Below are 17,229 nucleotides of genomic sequence, written 5' to 3'. Positions count from 1 at the left end.
GGTTAGCCTGAGTTAGGGTTAGCCTGGGTTAGCCTGGGTTAGGGTTAGCCTGAGTTAGGGTAAAGGGGTTAGGGTTAGCCTGAGTTAGCCTGGGTTAGGGTTAACCTGGGTTAGCCTGGGTTAGGGTTAGCCTGGGTTAGGGTTAGCCTGGGTTAGGGTTAGCTTGGGTTAGCCTGGGTTAGGGTTAGCCTGAGTTAGGGTAAAGGGGGGGGGGTTAGCCTGAGTTAGGGTAAAGGGGTTAGGGTTAGCCTGGGTTAGGGTTAGCCTGAGTTAGGGTAAAGGGGTTAGGGTTAGCCTGAGTTAGCCTGGGTTAGGGTTAGCCTGGGTTAGCCTGGGTTAGGGTTAGCCTGGGTTAGGGTTAGCCTGGGTTAGGGTTAGCCTGGGTTAGCCTGGGTTAGGGTTAGCCTGAGTTAGGGTAAAGGGGGGGTTAGTCTGGGTTAGCCTGGGTTAGCCTGGGTTAGCCTGGGTTAGGGTTAGCCTGGGTTAGGGTTAGCCTGGGTTAGCCTGGGTTAGGGTTAGCCTGAGTTAGGGTAAAGGGGGGGGTTAGCCTGGGTTAGCCTGGGTTAGCCTGGGTTAGCCTGGGTTAGCCTGGGTTAGGGTTAGCCTGGGTTAGGGTTAGCCTGAGTTAGCCTGGGTTAGGGTTAGCCTGAGTTAGCCTGGGTTAGGGTTAGCCTGGGTTAGCCTGGGTTAGGGTTAGCCTGGGTTAGGGTTAGCCTGTGTTAGCCTGGGTTAGGGTTAGCCTGAGTTAGCCTGGGTTAGGGTTAGCCTGGGTTAGGGTTAGCCTGGGTTAGGGTTAGACTGGTTTAGCCTGGGTTAGGGTTAGCCTGAGTTAGGGTTAGCCTGAGTTAGCCTGGGTTAGGGTTAGCCTGGGTTAGGGTTAGACTGGGTTAGGGTTAGGGTTAGGGTTAGCCTGGGTTAGGGTTAGACTGGGTTAGCCTGGGTTAGGGTTAGACTGGGTTAGGGTTAGCCTGGGTTAGGGTTAGACTGGGTTAGCCTGGGTTAGGGTTAGCCTGGGTTAGGGTTAGACTGGATTAGCCTGGGTTAGGGTTAGCCTGGGTTAGGGTTACACTGGGTTAGCCTGGGTTAGCCTGGGTTAGGGTTAGCCTGGGTTAGGGTTAGCCTGTGTATTGCCGAGGGAGGGGTTCATACCCACGGCCTTTAGCTTAGTGATGAGCTTGGAGGGTACTATCATGTTGAATGCTTAGCTGTAGTCAATGAACAGCATTCTTACATAGGTATTCCTCTTGTCCAGATGGGATAGGGGAGTCGGTAGTGTAATGGGCGATTGTGTTATCTGTGGATATGTTGGGGGACTGTATGCAAATTGCAGTGACTCCTACAACCATTTATGATACTACACTATAGACCTTCTATAACCAGACCATTCATGATACTACACTATAGACCTTCTACAACCAGACCATTCATGATACTACACTATAGACCTTCTATAACCAGACCATTCATGATACTACACTATATCAAATCAAATCAAATTTATTTATATAGCCCTTCGTACATCAGCTGATATCTCAAAGTGCTGTACAGAAACCCAGCCTAAAACCCCAAACAGCAAACAATGCAGGTGTAAAAGCACGGTGGCTAGGAAAAACTCCCTAGAAAGGCCAAAACCTAGGAAGAAACCTAGAGAGGAACCGGGCTATGTGGGGTGGCCAGTCCTCTTCTGGCTGTGCCGGGTAGAGATTATAACAGAACATGACCAAGATGTTCAAATGTTCATAAATGACCAGCATGGTCAAATAATAATAAGGCAGAACAGTTGAAACTGGAGCAGCAGCACAGTCAGGTGGACTGGGGACAGCAAGGAGCCATCATGTCAGGTAGTCCTGGGGCACGGTCCTAGGGCTCAGGTCCTCCGAGAGAGAGAAAGAAAGAGAGAATTAGAGAGAGCATATGTGGGGTGGCCAGTCCTCTTCTGGCTGTGCCGGGTGGAGATTATAACAGAACGTGGCCAAGATGTTCAAATGTTCATAAATGACCAGCATGGTTGAATAATAGTAAGGCAGAACAGTTGAAACTGGAGCAGGAGCATGGCCAGGTGGACTGGGGACAGCAAGGAGTCCTCATGTCAGGTAGTCCTGGGACATGGTCCTAGGGCCCAGGCCAGTTGAAACTGGAGCAGCAGCATGGCCAGGTGGACTGGGGACAGCAAGGAGTCATCATGTCAGGTAGTCCTGGGACATGGTCCTAGGGCCCAGGCCAGTCTGGAGCAGTCCAGGTGGACTGGGGACGAGAGAGGTAGTCCTGGGGCAAAGAAAGAAAGAAGGAGAGAGAATTAGAGAACGCACACTTAGATTTACACAGGACACCGAATAGGACAGGAGAAGTACTCCAGATAAACAAACTGACCCTAGCCCCCGACACATAAACTACTGCAGCATAAATACTGGAGGCTGAGACAGGAGGGGTCAGGAGACACTGTGGCCCCATCCGAGGACACCCCGGACAGGGCCAAACAGGAAGGATATAACCCCACCCACTTTGCCAAAGCACAGCCCCCACACCACTAGAGGGAAATCTTCAACCACCAACTTACCATCCTGAGACAAGGCCGAGTATAGCCCACAAAGATCTCCGACACGGTACAACCCAAGGGGGGAGGAAACCCAGACAGGCCGACCACAACAGTGAATCAACCCACCCAGGTGACGCACTCCCCCAGGGACGGCACGAGAGAGCCCCAGCAAGCCAGTGACTCAGCCCCGTAACAGGGTTAGAGGCAGAGAATCCCAGTGGAAAAAGGGGAACCGGCCAGGCAGAGACAGCAAGGGCGGTTCGTTGCTCCAGAGCCTTTCCGTTCACCTTCCCACTCCTGGGCCAGACTACACTCAATCATATGACCCACTGAAGAGATGAGTCTTCAGTAAAGACTTAAAGGTTGAGACCGAGTTTGCGTCTCTGACATGGGTAGGCAGACCGTTCCATAAAAATGGAGCTCTATAGGAGAAAGCCCTGCCTCCAGATGTTTGCTTAGAAATTCTAGGGACAATTAGGAGGCCTGCGTCTTGTGACCGTAGCGTACGTGTAGGTATGTACGGCAGGACCAAATCAGAGAGGTAGGTAGGAGCAAGCCCATGTAATGCTTTGTAGGTTAGCAGTAAAACCTTGAAATCAGCCCTTGCTTTGACAGGAAGCCAGTGTAGAGAGGCTAGCACTGGAGTAATATGATCAAATTTTTTGGTTCTAGTCAGGATTCTAGCAGCCGTATTTAGCACTAACTGAAGTTTATTTAGTGCTTTATCCGGGTAGCCGGAAAATAGAGCATTGCAGTAGTCTAACCTAGAAGTGACAAAAGCATGGATTAATTTTTCTGCATCATTTTTGGACAGAAAGTTTCTGATTTTTGCAATGTTACGTAGATGGAAAAAAGCTGTCCTCGAAATGGTCTTGATATGTTCTTCAAAAGAGAGATCAGGGTCCAGAGTAACGCCGAGGTCCTTCACAGTTTTATTTGAGACGACTGTACAACCATTAAGATTAATTGTCAGATTCAACAGAAGATCTCTTTGTTTCTTGGGACCTAGAACAAGCATCTCTGTTTTGTCCGAGTTTAATAGTAGAAGGTTTGCAGCCATCCACTTCCTTATGTCTGAAACACATGCTTCTAGCGAGGGCAATTTTGGTGCTTCACCATGTTTCATTGAAATGTACAGCTGTGTGTCATCCGCATAGCAGTGAAAGTTTACATTATGTTTTCGAATAACATCCCCAAGAGGTAAAATATATAGTAATAATATAATAATAATAATATATGCCATTTAGCAGACGCTTTTATCCAAAGCGACTTACAGTCATGTGTGCATACATTCTACGATAACAACATTAGACCATTAGACCATAACAACATTAGACCATAACAACATTAGACCATTAGACCATAACAGCATTAGACCATTAGATCATAACAACATTAGATCATAACAACATTAGATCATAACAACATTAGACCATTAGACCATAACAACATTAGACCATAACAACATTAGACCATAACAACATTAGACCATTAGATCATAACAACATTAGACCATTAGACCATAACAACATTAGACAATTAGATCATAACAACATTAGATCGTAACAACATTAGATCATAACAGCATTAGACCATTAGATCATAACAGCATTAGACCATTAGACCATAACAACATTAGACCATAACAACATTAGACCATAACAACATTAGACCATAACAACATTAGACCATAACAACATTAGATCATAACAACATTAGACCATTAGACCATAACAACATTAGACCATTAGACCATAACAACATTAGATCATAACAACATTAGACCATAACAACATTAGACCATAACAACATTAGACCATAACAACATTAGACCATAACAACATTAGACCATTAGACCATAACACCATTAGACCATTAGACCATAACACCATTAGACCATTAGACCATAACAACATTAGACCATAACAACATTAGACCATTAGATCATAACAACATTAGACCATAACAACATTAGACCATTAGACCATAACAACATTAGAACATAACAACATTAGACCATAACAACATTAGACCATTAGACCATAACAACATTAGACCATTAGACCATAACAACATTAGACCATAACAACATTAGACCATTAGACCATAACAACATTAGACCATTAGACCATAACAACATTAGACCATTAGACCATAACAACATTAGACCATTAGATCATAACAACATTAGACCATAACAACATTAGACCATTAGACCATAACAACATTAGACCATTAGACCATAACAACATTAGAACATAACAACATTAGAACATAACAACATTAGACCATAACAACATTAGACCATTAGATCATAACAACATTAGACCATAACAACATTAGACCATTAGACCATAACAACATTAGAACATAACAACATTAGAACATAACAACATTAGAACATAACAACATTAGACCATTAGAACATTAGACCATTAGACCATAACAACATTAGACCATTAGACCATAACAACATTAGAACATAACAACATAGTGAAAACAATAGTGGTCCTAAAACAGAACCTTGAGGAACACCGAAATGTACAGTTGATTTGTCAGAGGACAAACCATTCACAGAGACAAACTGATATCTTTCCGACAGATAAGACCTAAACCAGGCCAGAACATGTCCGTGTAGACCAATTTGGGTTTCCAATCTCTCCAAAAGAATGTGGTGATCGATGGTATCAAAAGCAGCACTAAGGTCTAGGAGCACGAGGACAGATGCAGAGCCTCGGTCCGATGCCATCAAAATGTCATTTACCACCTTCACAAGTGCCGTCTCAGTGCTATGATGGGGTCTAAAACCAGACTGAAGCATTTCGTATACATTGTTTGTCTTCAGGAAGGCAGTGAGTTGCTGCGCAACAGCCTTCTCTAAAATCTTTGAGTGGAAGATGGAAGATTCGATATAGGCCGATAGTTTTTTATATTTTCTGGGTCAAGGTTTGGCTTTTTCAAGAGAGGCTTTATTACTGCCACTTTTAGTGAGTTTGGTACACATCCAGTGGATAGAGAGCCGTTTATTATGTTCAACATAGGAGGGCCAAGCACAGGAAGCAGCTCTTTCAGTAGTTTAGTTGGAATAGGGTCCAGTATACAGCTTGAAGGTTTAGAGGCCATGATTATTTTCATCATTGTGTCAAGAGATATAGTACTAAAACACTTGAGCGTCTCTCTTGATCCTAGGTCCTGGCAGAGTTGTGCAGACTCAGGACAACTGAGGTTTGGAGGAATACGCAGGTTTAAAGAGGAGTCCGTAATTTGCTTTCTAATAATCATAATCTTTTCCTCAAAGAAGTTCATGAATTTATCACTGCTAAAGTGCAAGTCATCCTCTCTTGGGGAATGCTGCTTTTTAGTTAGCTTTGCCACAGTATCAAAAAGGAATTTCGGATTGTTCTTATTCTCCTCAATTAAGTTAGAAAAATAGGACGATCGAGCAGCAGTAAGGGCTCTTCGGTACTGCATGGTACCATCCTTCCAAGCTAGTCGGAAGACTTCCAGTTTGGTGTGGCGCCATTTCCGTTCCAATTTTCTGGAAGCTTGCTTCAGAGCTCGGGTATTTTCTGTGTACCAGGGCGCTAGTTTCTTATGAGACATTTTTTTAGTTTTTAGGGGTGCAACTGCATCTAGGGTATTGCGCAAGGTTAAATTGAGATCCTCAGTTAGGTGGTTAACGGATTTTTGTCCTCTGGCGTCCTTGGGTAGGCAGAGGGAGTCTGGAAGGGCATCAAGGAATCTTTGTGTTGTCTGTGAATTTATAGCACGACTTTTGATGTTCCTTGGTTGGAGTCTGAGCAGATTATTTGTTGCAATTGCAAACGTAATAAAATGGTGGTCTGATAGTCCAGGATTATGAGGAAAAACATTAAGATCCACAACATTTATTCCATGGGACAAAACTAGGTCCAGCGTATGACTGTGAGAGTGAGTGGGTCCAGAGACATGTTGGACAAAACCCACTGAGTTGATGATGGCTCCAAAAGCCTTTTGGAGTGGGTCTGTGGACTTTTCCATGTGAATATTAAAGTCACCAAAGATTAGAATATTATCTGCAATGACTACAAGGTCTGATAGGAATTCAGGGAACTCAGTGAGAAACGCTGTATATGGCCCAGGAGGCCTGTAAACAGTAGCTATAAAAAGTGATTGAGTAGGCTGCATAGATTTCATAGACCTTCTACAACCAGACCAGACCAATTTCACTATAGACCTTCTACAACCAGACCATTCATGATACTTCACTATAGACCTTCTACAACCAGACCATTCAAGATACTACACTATAGACCTTCTACAACCAGACCATTCATGATACTTCACTATAGACCTTCTACAACCAGACCATTCAAGATACTACACTATAGACATTCTACAACCAGACCATTCAATATACTACACTATAGACCTTCTACAACCAAACCATTCATGTTTACACACTGTGAAGAACACAGTAAAATGGTATACTGCAGGAAGAATATGGCTAGACTTGTCTTGTCTATAGCCCTGTCTTGTCTATAGCCATGTCTTGTCTATAACCCTGTCTTGTCTATAGCCCTGTCTTGTCTATAGCCCTGTCTTGTCTATAGCCATGTCTTGTCTCTAGCCTACAGCAGCCTGTCTTGTCTCTAGCCTATAGCAGTCTGTCTTTTCTCTAGCAGCCTATAGCAGCCTGTCTTGTCTCTAGCAGCCTGTCTTGTCTCTAGCAGCCTATAGCAGCCTGTCTTGTCTCTAGCAGCCTATAGCAGCCTGTCTTGTCTCTAGCCTATAGCAGCCTGTCTTGTCTCTAGCCTATAGCAGCCTGTCTTGTCTCTAGCAGCCTGTCTTGTCTCTAGCCTATAGCAGCCTGTCTTGTCTCTAGCCTATAGCAGCCTGTCTTGTCTCTAGCCTATAGCAGCCTGTCTTGTCTCTAGCCTATAGCAGCCTGTCTTGTCTCTAGCAGCCTGTCTTGTCTCTAGCAGCCTGTCTTGTCTCTAGCAGCCTATAGCAGCCTGTCTTGTCTCTAGCCTATAGCAGCCTGTCTTGTCTCTAGCCTATAGCAGCCTGTCTTGTCTCTAGCCTATAGCAGCCTGTCTTGTCTCTAGCCTATAGCAGCCTGTCTTGTCTCTAGCCTATAGCAGCCTGTCTTGTCTCTAGCCTATAGCAGCCTGTCTTGTCTCTAGCCTATAGCAGCCTGTCTTGTCTCTAGCCTATAGCAGCCTGTCTTGTCTCTAGCCTATAGCAGCCTGTCTTGTCTCTAGCAGCCTGTCTTGTCTCTAGCAGCCTGTCTTGTCTCTAGCAGCCTGTCTTGTCTCTAGCAGCCTGTCTTGTCTCTAGCCTATAGCAGCCTGTCTTGTCTCTAGCCTATAGCAGCCTGTCTTGTCTCTAGCCTATAGCAGCCTGTCTTGTCTCTAGCCTATAGCAGCCTGTCTTGTCTCTAGCCTATAGCAGCCTGTCTTGTCTCTAGCCTATAGCAGCCTGTCTTGTCTCTAGCCTATAGCAGTCTGTCTTGTCTCTAGCCTATAGCAGCCTGTCTTGTCTCTAGCCTATAGCAGCCTGTCTTGTCTCTAGCCTATAGCAGCCTGTCTTGTCTCTAGCAGCCTGTCTTGTCTCTAGCCTATAGCAGCCTGTCTTGTCTCTAGCCTATAGCAGCCTGTCTTGTCTCTAGCCTATAGCAGCCTGTCTTGTCTCTAGCAGCCTGCCTGTTGGATGTGCTTGGAATTCACACCCAAATGAGGGGCCCTCTGCGTCATGAGGTCATAGTATGGAATGTATGGCATTCCCGGTCCACTGAAAATAAATGTATTGTGTGCAGGTAGAGAGAGAGAGAGAGAGAGAGAGAGAGAGAGAGAGAGGGAGGGAGGGAGAGGGAGAGAGAGAGAGAGAGAGAGAGAGAGAGAGAGAGAGAGAGAGAGAGAGAGAGAGAGAGAGAGAGCCATGATGCTGGTACATAACAGAAGAGGTCTGTTAGCTGTGGTCAGCATGGCAGGCAACATGCTTCAACATATCTCTGTATAGATTACTGCAGTACAGTGTTTTATTGTATATATTATTAAAGTGCAGTGTTTTAATGTTTAGATTAATTGTCACGCCCTGGCGAGGGTCCCCAGTCCAGGGCCTGCAGCGAGGGTCCCTAGTCCAGGCCCTGCAGCGAGGGTCCCCAGTCCAGGCCCTGGCGAGGGTCCCCAGTCCGGTGCCTGCAGCGAGGGTCCCCAGTCCAGGGCCAGTAGCGAGGGTCCCTAGTCCAGGCCCTGCAGCGAGGGTCCCCAGTCCAGGGCCTGCAGCGAGGGTCCCCAGTCCAGTGCCTGCAGCGAGGGTCCCCAGTCCAGGCCCAGGCGAGGGTCCCCAGTCCGGTGCCTGCAGTGAGGGTCCCCAGTCCAGGGCCTGCAGCGAGGGTCCCCAGTCCAGGGCCTGCAGCGAGGGTCCCCAGTCCGGTGCCTGCAGCGAGGGTTCCCAGTCCGGTGCCTGCAACGAGGGTCCCCAGTCCAGGGCCTGCAGCGAGGGTCCCCAGTCCAGGGCCTGCAGCGAGGGTCCCCAATCCGGTGCCTGCAACGAGGGTCCCCAGTCCGGTGCCTGCAGCGAGGGTCCCCAGTCCAGGGCCTGCAGCAAGGGTCCCAAGTTCAGGGCCTGCAGCGAGTGTCCCCAGTCCAGGGCCTGCAGCGAGGGTCCCCAGTCCGGTGCCTGCAACGAGGGTCCCCAGTCCGGTGCCTGCAGCGAGGGTCCCCAGTCCGGTGCCTGCAACGAGGGTCCCTAGTCCGGTGCCTGCAGCGAGGGTCCCCAGTCCAGGGCCTGCAGCGAGGGTCCCCAGTCCAGGGCCTGCAGCGAGGGTCCCCAGTCCAGGACCTGCAGCGAGGGTCCCCAGTCCAGGGCCTGCAGCGAGGGTCCCCAGTCCAGGGCCTGCAACGAGGGTCCCCAGTCCAGGGCCTGCAGCGAGGGTCCCCAGTCCAGGGCCTGCAGCGAGGGTCCCCAGTCCAGGGCCTGCAACGAGGGTCCCCAGAGGCTGAAACAAAATTATTGCATCTATTTATGAATTTGGATATTTGTTGGAAAAATGACTTGTGTCATGCACAAAGTAGATGTCCTAACCAACTTCCCAAAACTATAGTTTGTTAAGAAGACATTTGTGGAATGGTTGAAAAATGAGTTTTAATGACTCCAACATATGTGTAAGTAAACTTCGGACTTCAACTGTGTGTATATATATTCTTACCTATATATATACTTCTCAACTGTGTATATATATATATATATGACTATATATTCTTACCTATATATATACTTACATATATATATATTTACTAAGATAAATATGCTTAGATATATATATACTATATATTCTCAACTGTGTATATATATATATATATATATATATACTTATATATATATATATACTGACATATGTATATATATATATATATACTGACTATATATACTGACTATATATTCTTACACATATATATATATATATATATATTTTTTTTTAACAAATGATTTCTTTCTGCCCTTAGAAACACATTGAATAACAGATTCAAAAGGAATAATGCTTTTTTTGCTCTAAGAGATATAAGAAAGCTCATAAAGACGTATTTTTCAGTGGAATGACCCCTAAATACGTGGAAAGGCCCTATTCACTTCCATTCGTTTTCCGGCCCAGTGGAATGACCCCTAAATACGTGGAAAGACCCTATTCACTTCCATTCGTTTTCCGGCCCGTTTTCTCCAGACGATTCCGCTGACACGCATCTGTCCATAGAGGGGTCATTAATGTTTAGCCCAAACCGCTCGAATGCTACAGATGTTTTTGTGACAAGACCGATTTTCAGATGTCTCCTGGTCTGACAAACACCACTGTACAATTATGCCAAGCTCATGGGGCCTTTGATGATATGAGGCCAGAGGAAATGGCCTCTTCTGCCTAATGGTAAATCCACAGTGAGCACAGCGCCACAATGGCTCGAGCCCTGGGAGTCAGGGAGGAGACGCCAGAGTAGTGAGCTCAGTGGCCACTGCAGTTTGTCCCCTTTGGCTTCACTGTTAACATGAAGTAACACCAAAACTAGTGGCAACTGAGCTGCCACTAAAACACGAAGGAGACCAAACCTTCACTTTCACTGGAGTATAATTAATTAGAATTAAAACACTGAGTGAGATGTTTTGAAACATTACATGGTTATTAATCAAGTGTTGTCCAACACCTTGCCAGGGACTAAGAGCGCTTCCGGAAAAAGTTGAAAACACTAATTTGGGTGTTTTGAGCAGAATTTGATACCGTTTTCTGGAGGATTTGAATGTTTAAACGTTGATTTATGTTCATTTGACAGTTTAGCCCGTTTTTGGGGGGGAACATGACATGCCAAGCATCTTATTAAAACCCGAAATCCAGCCGCACCAATTTGTCAGATGGAAATACTGTTCAACTGATGACAGAGGTCAGCCTGCAGGTTCCTGTCCCGCCACAAGGTGTCGCTAGAGCGCAATGAGCTAACTATTTTTTACATTTATTTTTAACCTTTATTTAACTAGGTAAGTCAGTTAAAGAACTAATTCTTATTATCAATGACGGCCTAGTGGGTTAACTGCCTGTTCAGGGGCAGAACGACAGATTTGTACCTTGTCAGCTCAGGGATTTGAACTTGCAATCTTCCGGTTACTAATCCAACTCTCTAACCACTAGGTTACCCTGTCATATAGCCCTCCTGGCCTAACCCCCCCCCCCTAACCCGGATGACGCTGGACCAATTGTGTGCCGCCCTATGGGACTTCCGATTACAGCCGGCTGTGATACAGCCCGGGATCTATCCCGGGTCTGTAGTGTTGCCTCAAGTACCGCGATGCAGTGCCTTAGACCACTGCGCCACTCAAATACTACAGCGAAATGTAATAGTTCAATACAATGCCATTTTATTTTGTTAAAACATTTTGCTATTTGCATTGCTATTACACTGGTCACAGTCAAATTAAACAACTATAGTCTCGTTGTCTGACAATGACTGGATTAGGTTGCTCATCAAAACATCTTAAATTCTTGCTTGGTGTTAAATGAAACAACATTTTTCTTGAATATCTCAGTAGTCTGATTATTACACTTCTTAATTAATAAAGCACTATGAATGACTTTATAAGATGATTATTCATGATTTTGTCTGACCAAATGATTGGCTGGTGCCTCCAACAACGTTAGTAGCGGGCCATAGGAAAATGAGTCGCTGTTTGTGGATAAAATGCCAGGGCTGTGTTTTTGTCTCAGTCCACCCCTGGGTTAGGTGCAATGCTCTTCATGGTTTCATTGCACAATCATGGTGTTTTGAGTTTTTTTTATTTTTTTTATACAGTGTTGGCTTTGCTTGTCTGTAAGCACAATGTATCCTGTTGGCTTGTTGGTCAATAAAATGCAAGAGTTGAATAGTGTCCTTGTTCTAAAAGTGTCCTTTCCGTATTTTTATTTTTATTTTTTATTTTCAAATAGAAGATATAGTAGACTAGAGAGTAAAGTTAAAGTAAGAACGGGATGTTACGCCTTTAAGAGTTGAGAAACTTGAAACCTTGTTTGCGCAACAATCAGTGCAGCTCACAGCCGCCAATGAGTCTAGACTGGCACGTGATGGTAGGCAGCCAATGGCTCCATCGCTCTCCTCGGAGTCCCCGTGTGTGTGTGTGTGTGTGTGTGTGTGTGTGTGTGTGTGTGTGTGTGTGTGTGTGTGTGTGTGTGTGTGTGTGTGTGTGTGTGTGTGTGTGTGTGTGTGTGTGTGTGTGTGTGTGTGTGTGTGTGTGTGTGTGTGTGTGTGTGTGTGTGTGTGTGTGTGTGTGTGTGTGTGTGTGTGTGTGTGTTAGAGAGCGAGGGAGAGAAAAAAGAAGAGAGAAACGGAGAAAGAACGAGATCTCAGCAGTTCAGTTTGACTTGTTAGCTAGGTAGTCAACCCGGAACGAGGAGAGAGGAGTACTCCGTTTGGGATTGATGATTATTTCTAGCTTCCAGCATGGATATTTTTGGATCGTAAAAAGAAGTGCGTCGGGAGATCTGGATCTGGATTTGTAAAGGCTTTAAATGTATTTTTGGGGGATTTAAAATCACTTGTAAAGGTGTAATTCATGTTGTTCTCTCCGTGCCGGGTTAGAAGAGATGTGAAGGGGTGTTCGTTCCAAAGTCCGAAAGGAGTGCGTAAAAGCGTTTTAGGGCTCCCTTTCTTTCTCTTTTTCTCGTTGACTTTTCCATATTGAATTCTGCATTTACTTAGTTCCCGTGTAGCTATTGTCTACTCGCATGATATTATCATGTGTGTGAAACATTTGTTTATCCCTTCCGAGGCGTAGGGAACATAACAACACGGGTCAAGAATAGGATTCAAAGTTCTGCATGTTATTGACTACGTTCCCAGTATGAATGAATTTTTGATTTCCCATGTCTCAATCTAATCCTGTTCTCCAACCCTGGCACGGCGCTCCGCCAACATTAATGTCCTACAACTAAATTCAAAGTAGCTGGTAAACAGTCCCCTTTGGTTTACCCGAAACAAGAATAACCTAGAGAGAGAAAAGCGCATCTATATTTTTTTAAATTGTCGTATGTTCAGGACGAAACGCTCAGGTCTTGTGCGGCGACTCTGGCGAAGCCGTTTGATTCCACATAGTGAGGAGGGAGATGGTGGACATAATGGCCCAAGTATCGAAGACAGTCCTAGGGACGATCTCTTCACAACCTGCCACAACCCGGAGAAAATTAACAAAACGGATCTCCGACCGATGACGGTTGGCAGGTCGCCTGCAGGGGACTTAGGTGGAGTATGTGCCTTCAACTCGGCGGAGAGTTGCAGCGGCAGGGTGGGGGGCAAATCGGACCAACAGGGGGGTGCTCTGTCGGTGACTGTGTGTGTCCAAGGGCCGGAGCAGGGCAGCCCTCAGGCAGTGCAGGACAGCGAATGCAGGACGGTGACGTGTTGTTTATTTAAAGACCGGGACCACTGTGAAGTTGAACCCATTGCCCCGGGGAGGGAACCGTTACCAGACTCCTGTCATTTTGTTTTGAGGAACCACGACGGCGGTGGAGCTCGGGACAACGGTTCTCCTGAGGCGAAGCCGCGCACGGTGCTGGAGCAAGAACTAAAAACCGCCACATATTCTCTATTGAAATGCTTAAAGGACAAAACTCTGGATACGTTACTGGAGGCGGTGGAGTCCAGAGAAGGGATGTGGAGCGACTGTGTGATGGTATCCCAGACAGAGATGCGTCTGGGCGGACACACGGCCATATCTCCGCCGCTGCTGCTGTGTAAACTCTACCGTTGGTCGGACCTCCAGCACACCGCCCAGCTCAAGCCGCTCTGTGAGTGCAGGAGCTTTGGGACTCTGGCTGGCCACGCGGTATGCTGCAACCCCTATCACTACAGTCGGCTCTGCAGCGTAGGTAGGAGTGCACCTGCTCTGTCAAACTCACACACACACACACACACACACACACACACACACACACACACACACACACACACACACACACACACACACACACACACACACACACACACACACACACACACACACACACACACACACACACACACACACACACACACACACACACACACACACACACACACACACACACACACACACACACAGTTAGAAGACAAAACGGGTATCGGCAGTGGTCTAGTGGTGCCTGGAGAAATGGGTATACTTTCATTTTGCCAAACATTTCTCAAACCGCTAAGGACAAAGACAGACAACCTGTGTGAAATATTTAGTTTTCCTATAGTTTTTTTCTTCTTCAGGTTTTCACTCCTACAATCAGCCCTTTAAAAAAATATGATATTAAATGAATTAAATATTAAATTAAATGAAGCAAAGTAGGTCTTTCTACCAATTTGTACTGTAGGCCTACATTGTACAGTACAGAAATGCGACCAGCCAAAGAGTCTCTTTCTAGGTGCTCTTCGCTTCGAAATAAACTTTCCAATACCTGATTTGGTAAGTTTTATACATTGAAACTTCTTTTCTACCCTATCGGCCTCCGACGTCCGATGTCGGCCTCCGACGTCCGATGTCGGCCTCCGACGTCCGATGTCGGCCTCCGACGTCCGATGTCGGCCTCCGACGTCCGATGTCGGCCTCCGACGTCCGATGTCGGCCTCCGACGTCCGATGTCGGCCTCCGACGTCCGATCGGCGATGTCGGCCTCCGACGTCCGATGTCGGCCTCCGACGTCGCGATGTCGGCCTCCGACGTCCCGATGTCGGCCTCCGACGTCCCGATGTCGGTCTCCGATGTCGCGATGTCGGCCTCCGTTGTCGGCCTCCGATGTCCGATGTCGGCCTCCGATGTCCGATGTCCGATGTCGGCCCTCCAGAATTTTACGAGTTGATTCTGGGAGAGATCTAAAGGGGGAGGGTAAAACGGAAAACAAGCTTTTATTGGCAGAGAGGTTTGGAACTCTTTCTTATTGGTCTATTAACTAATGTACCGCCTGGTGATCGTGTGCCTTTAATACTGCAACATTTTCTCTATGCCACATGGCAAAATGTGTAGAATTGTAGGAAATGAACTTTAAAACGTAAAATCTTCCCTCCGCCATCAAGAGGGGGGAAAATGCGGGGGGGGGGGGTCTCTGTGGGCGTTCTTGCTGCACGATATTCCACTAAAACTAGTTTATGTGTGTGTCAAAGCATGAGAATATACTCGACATGCTTTGCGATTATGTAGAGGCTACTTTGTGCATGATTTCTCTATTGTACTGCGTAACTGATAGGTCTAATACCTCCATTACACTACGATACGCATCTGAGGGGAGGATACAATAGCGAGACTATTCGACATGGGAAGCGCTACCGGAGCTGCCAAGTCTAGGTCCAAGAGGCTTCTAAAACAGCTTCTACCCCCAAGCAATAAGACTCCTGAACATCAAATGGCTACATGGCTGCATTGCCCCCCCCCACCCCCTCTCTCCACCTCTTTTACATCGCTGCTACTCTCTGTTGTTATCATCTATGTATAGTCACTTCAATAACTCTACTTACATGTACATATTACCTCAACTAACCGGTGCCTCCACATTGACTCTGTACCGTAACACCCTGTATATAGCCTCCACATTGACCATGTACTGGTAACCCCTGTATATAGCCTCCACATTGACTCTGTACCGGTACCCCCTGTATATAGCCTCCACATTGACTCTGTACTGTAATACCCTGTATATACCATGTACTGGTAACCCCTCCTCCACATTGACTCATGTACTGGTAACTCTGTACTGGTACCCCTGTATATAGCCTCCACATTGACTCTGTACTGGTACCCCCTGTATATAGTCTCCACAAGACTCTGTACTGGTACCCCCTGTATATAGCCTCCACATTGACTCTGTACTGGTACTCCCTGTATATAGCCTCCACATTGACTCTGTACCGTAACACCCTGTATATAGCCTCCACATTGACTCTGTACCATAACACCCTGTATATAGTTTCCACAATGACTCTGTACCGGTACCCCCTGTATATAGCCTCCACATTGACTCTGTACCGGTACCCCCTGTATATAGCCTCCACATTGACTCTGTACCGGTACCCCCTGTATATAGCCTCCACATTGACTCTGTACTGTAATACCCTGTATATAGCCTCCACATTGACTCTGTACCGGTACCCCCGCCGTAATACACAGTTATAGAACAACACAGTTACACAGTTATAGGACAACACAGTTACAGGACAACACAGTTACAGGACAACACAGTTACAGGACAACACAATTATAGGACAACACAGTTACAGGACAACACAGTTACAGGACAACACAGTTCTAGAACAACACAGTTATAGGACAACACAGTTATAGGACAACACAGTTATAGAACAACACAGTTACACAGTTATAGGACAACACAGTTCTAGAACAACACAGTTATAGGACAACACAGTTATAGAACAACACAGTTATAGAACAACACAGTTACACAGTTATAGGACAACACAGTTACACAGTTATAGGACAACACAGTTACACAGTTAAAGGACAACACAGTTATAGGACAACACAGTTATAGAACAACACAGTTACACAGTTATAGGACAACACAGTTACACAGTTATAGGACAACACAGTTACACAGTTATAGGACAACACAGTTATAGAACAACACAGTTAAACAGTTATAGGACAGCACAGTTATAGGACAACACAGTTATAGAACAACACAGTTACAGGACAACACAGTTACAGGACAACACAGTTACAGGACAACACAGTTACACAGTTATAGGACAACACAGTTATAGGACAACACAGTTATAGGACAGCACAGATACAGGACAAAACAGTTACACAGTTATAGGACAACACAGTTAGACAGTTATAGGACAACACAGTTATAGGACAACACAGTTATAGGACAACACAGTTACAGGACAACACAGTTATAGGACAACACAGTTACAGGACAACACAGATACAGGACAACACAGTTATAGGACAACACAGTTATAGGACAACACAGTTACACAGTTATAGGACAACACAGTTACAGAACAACACAATTATGTCACGCCTTGGTCAATATGTTTTTTGTGTTTTCGTTATATATTTTGGTCAGGCCAGGGTGTGACATGGGTTTATGTGTTGGGTTCGTATTGGGGTTTGTATTAATTGGGATTGTGTATGATTAGGGGTGTGTCTAGTTAGGCTTGGCTGCCTGAGGCGGTTCTCAATTGGAGTCAGGT

The 17,229-nt window shown here is 45.8% G+C and overlaps 1 protein-coding gene across 1 annotated transcript in view; it reads left to right on the top strand.

Annotated features, from left to right (window-relative positions):
* Nucleotides 1–12,352: 12,352 nt before the first annotated feature.
* Nucleotides 12,353–17,229, top strand: part of smad6b (SMAD family member 6b) — an 84,195-nt gene continuing 79,318 nt past the window's right edge. The window contains exon 1 of the mRNA XM_046352141.1: nucleotides 12,353–13,919. Within this exon, the coding sequence (XP_046208097.1) occupies nucleotides 13,082–13,919 (838 nt within the window). The 5' untranslated portion in view covers nucleotides 12,353–13,081. The remainder of the gene's footprint in view (nucleotides 13,920–17,229) is intronic.

Source organism: Oncorhynchus gorbuscha, linkage group LG06, assembly GCF_021184085.1.
Source record: "Oncorhynchus gorbuscha isolate QuinsamMale2020 ecotype Even-year linkage group LG06, OgorEven_v1.0, whole genome shotgun sequence".
In the NCBI taxonomy this organism is placed as follows: Eukaryota; Metazoa; Chordata; class Actinopteri; order Salmoniformes; family Salmonidae; genus Oncorhynchus; species Oncorhynchus gorbuscha.
The sequence above is the reverse complement of the archived record's forward strand: the minus strand, read 5'-3'. Positions and strand labels throughout refer to the sequence as shown.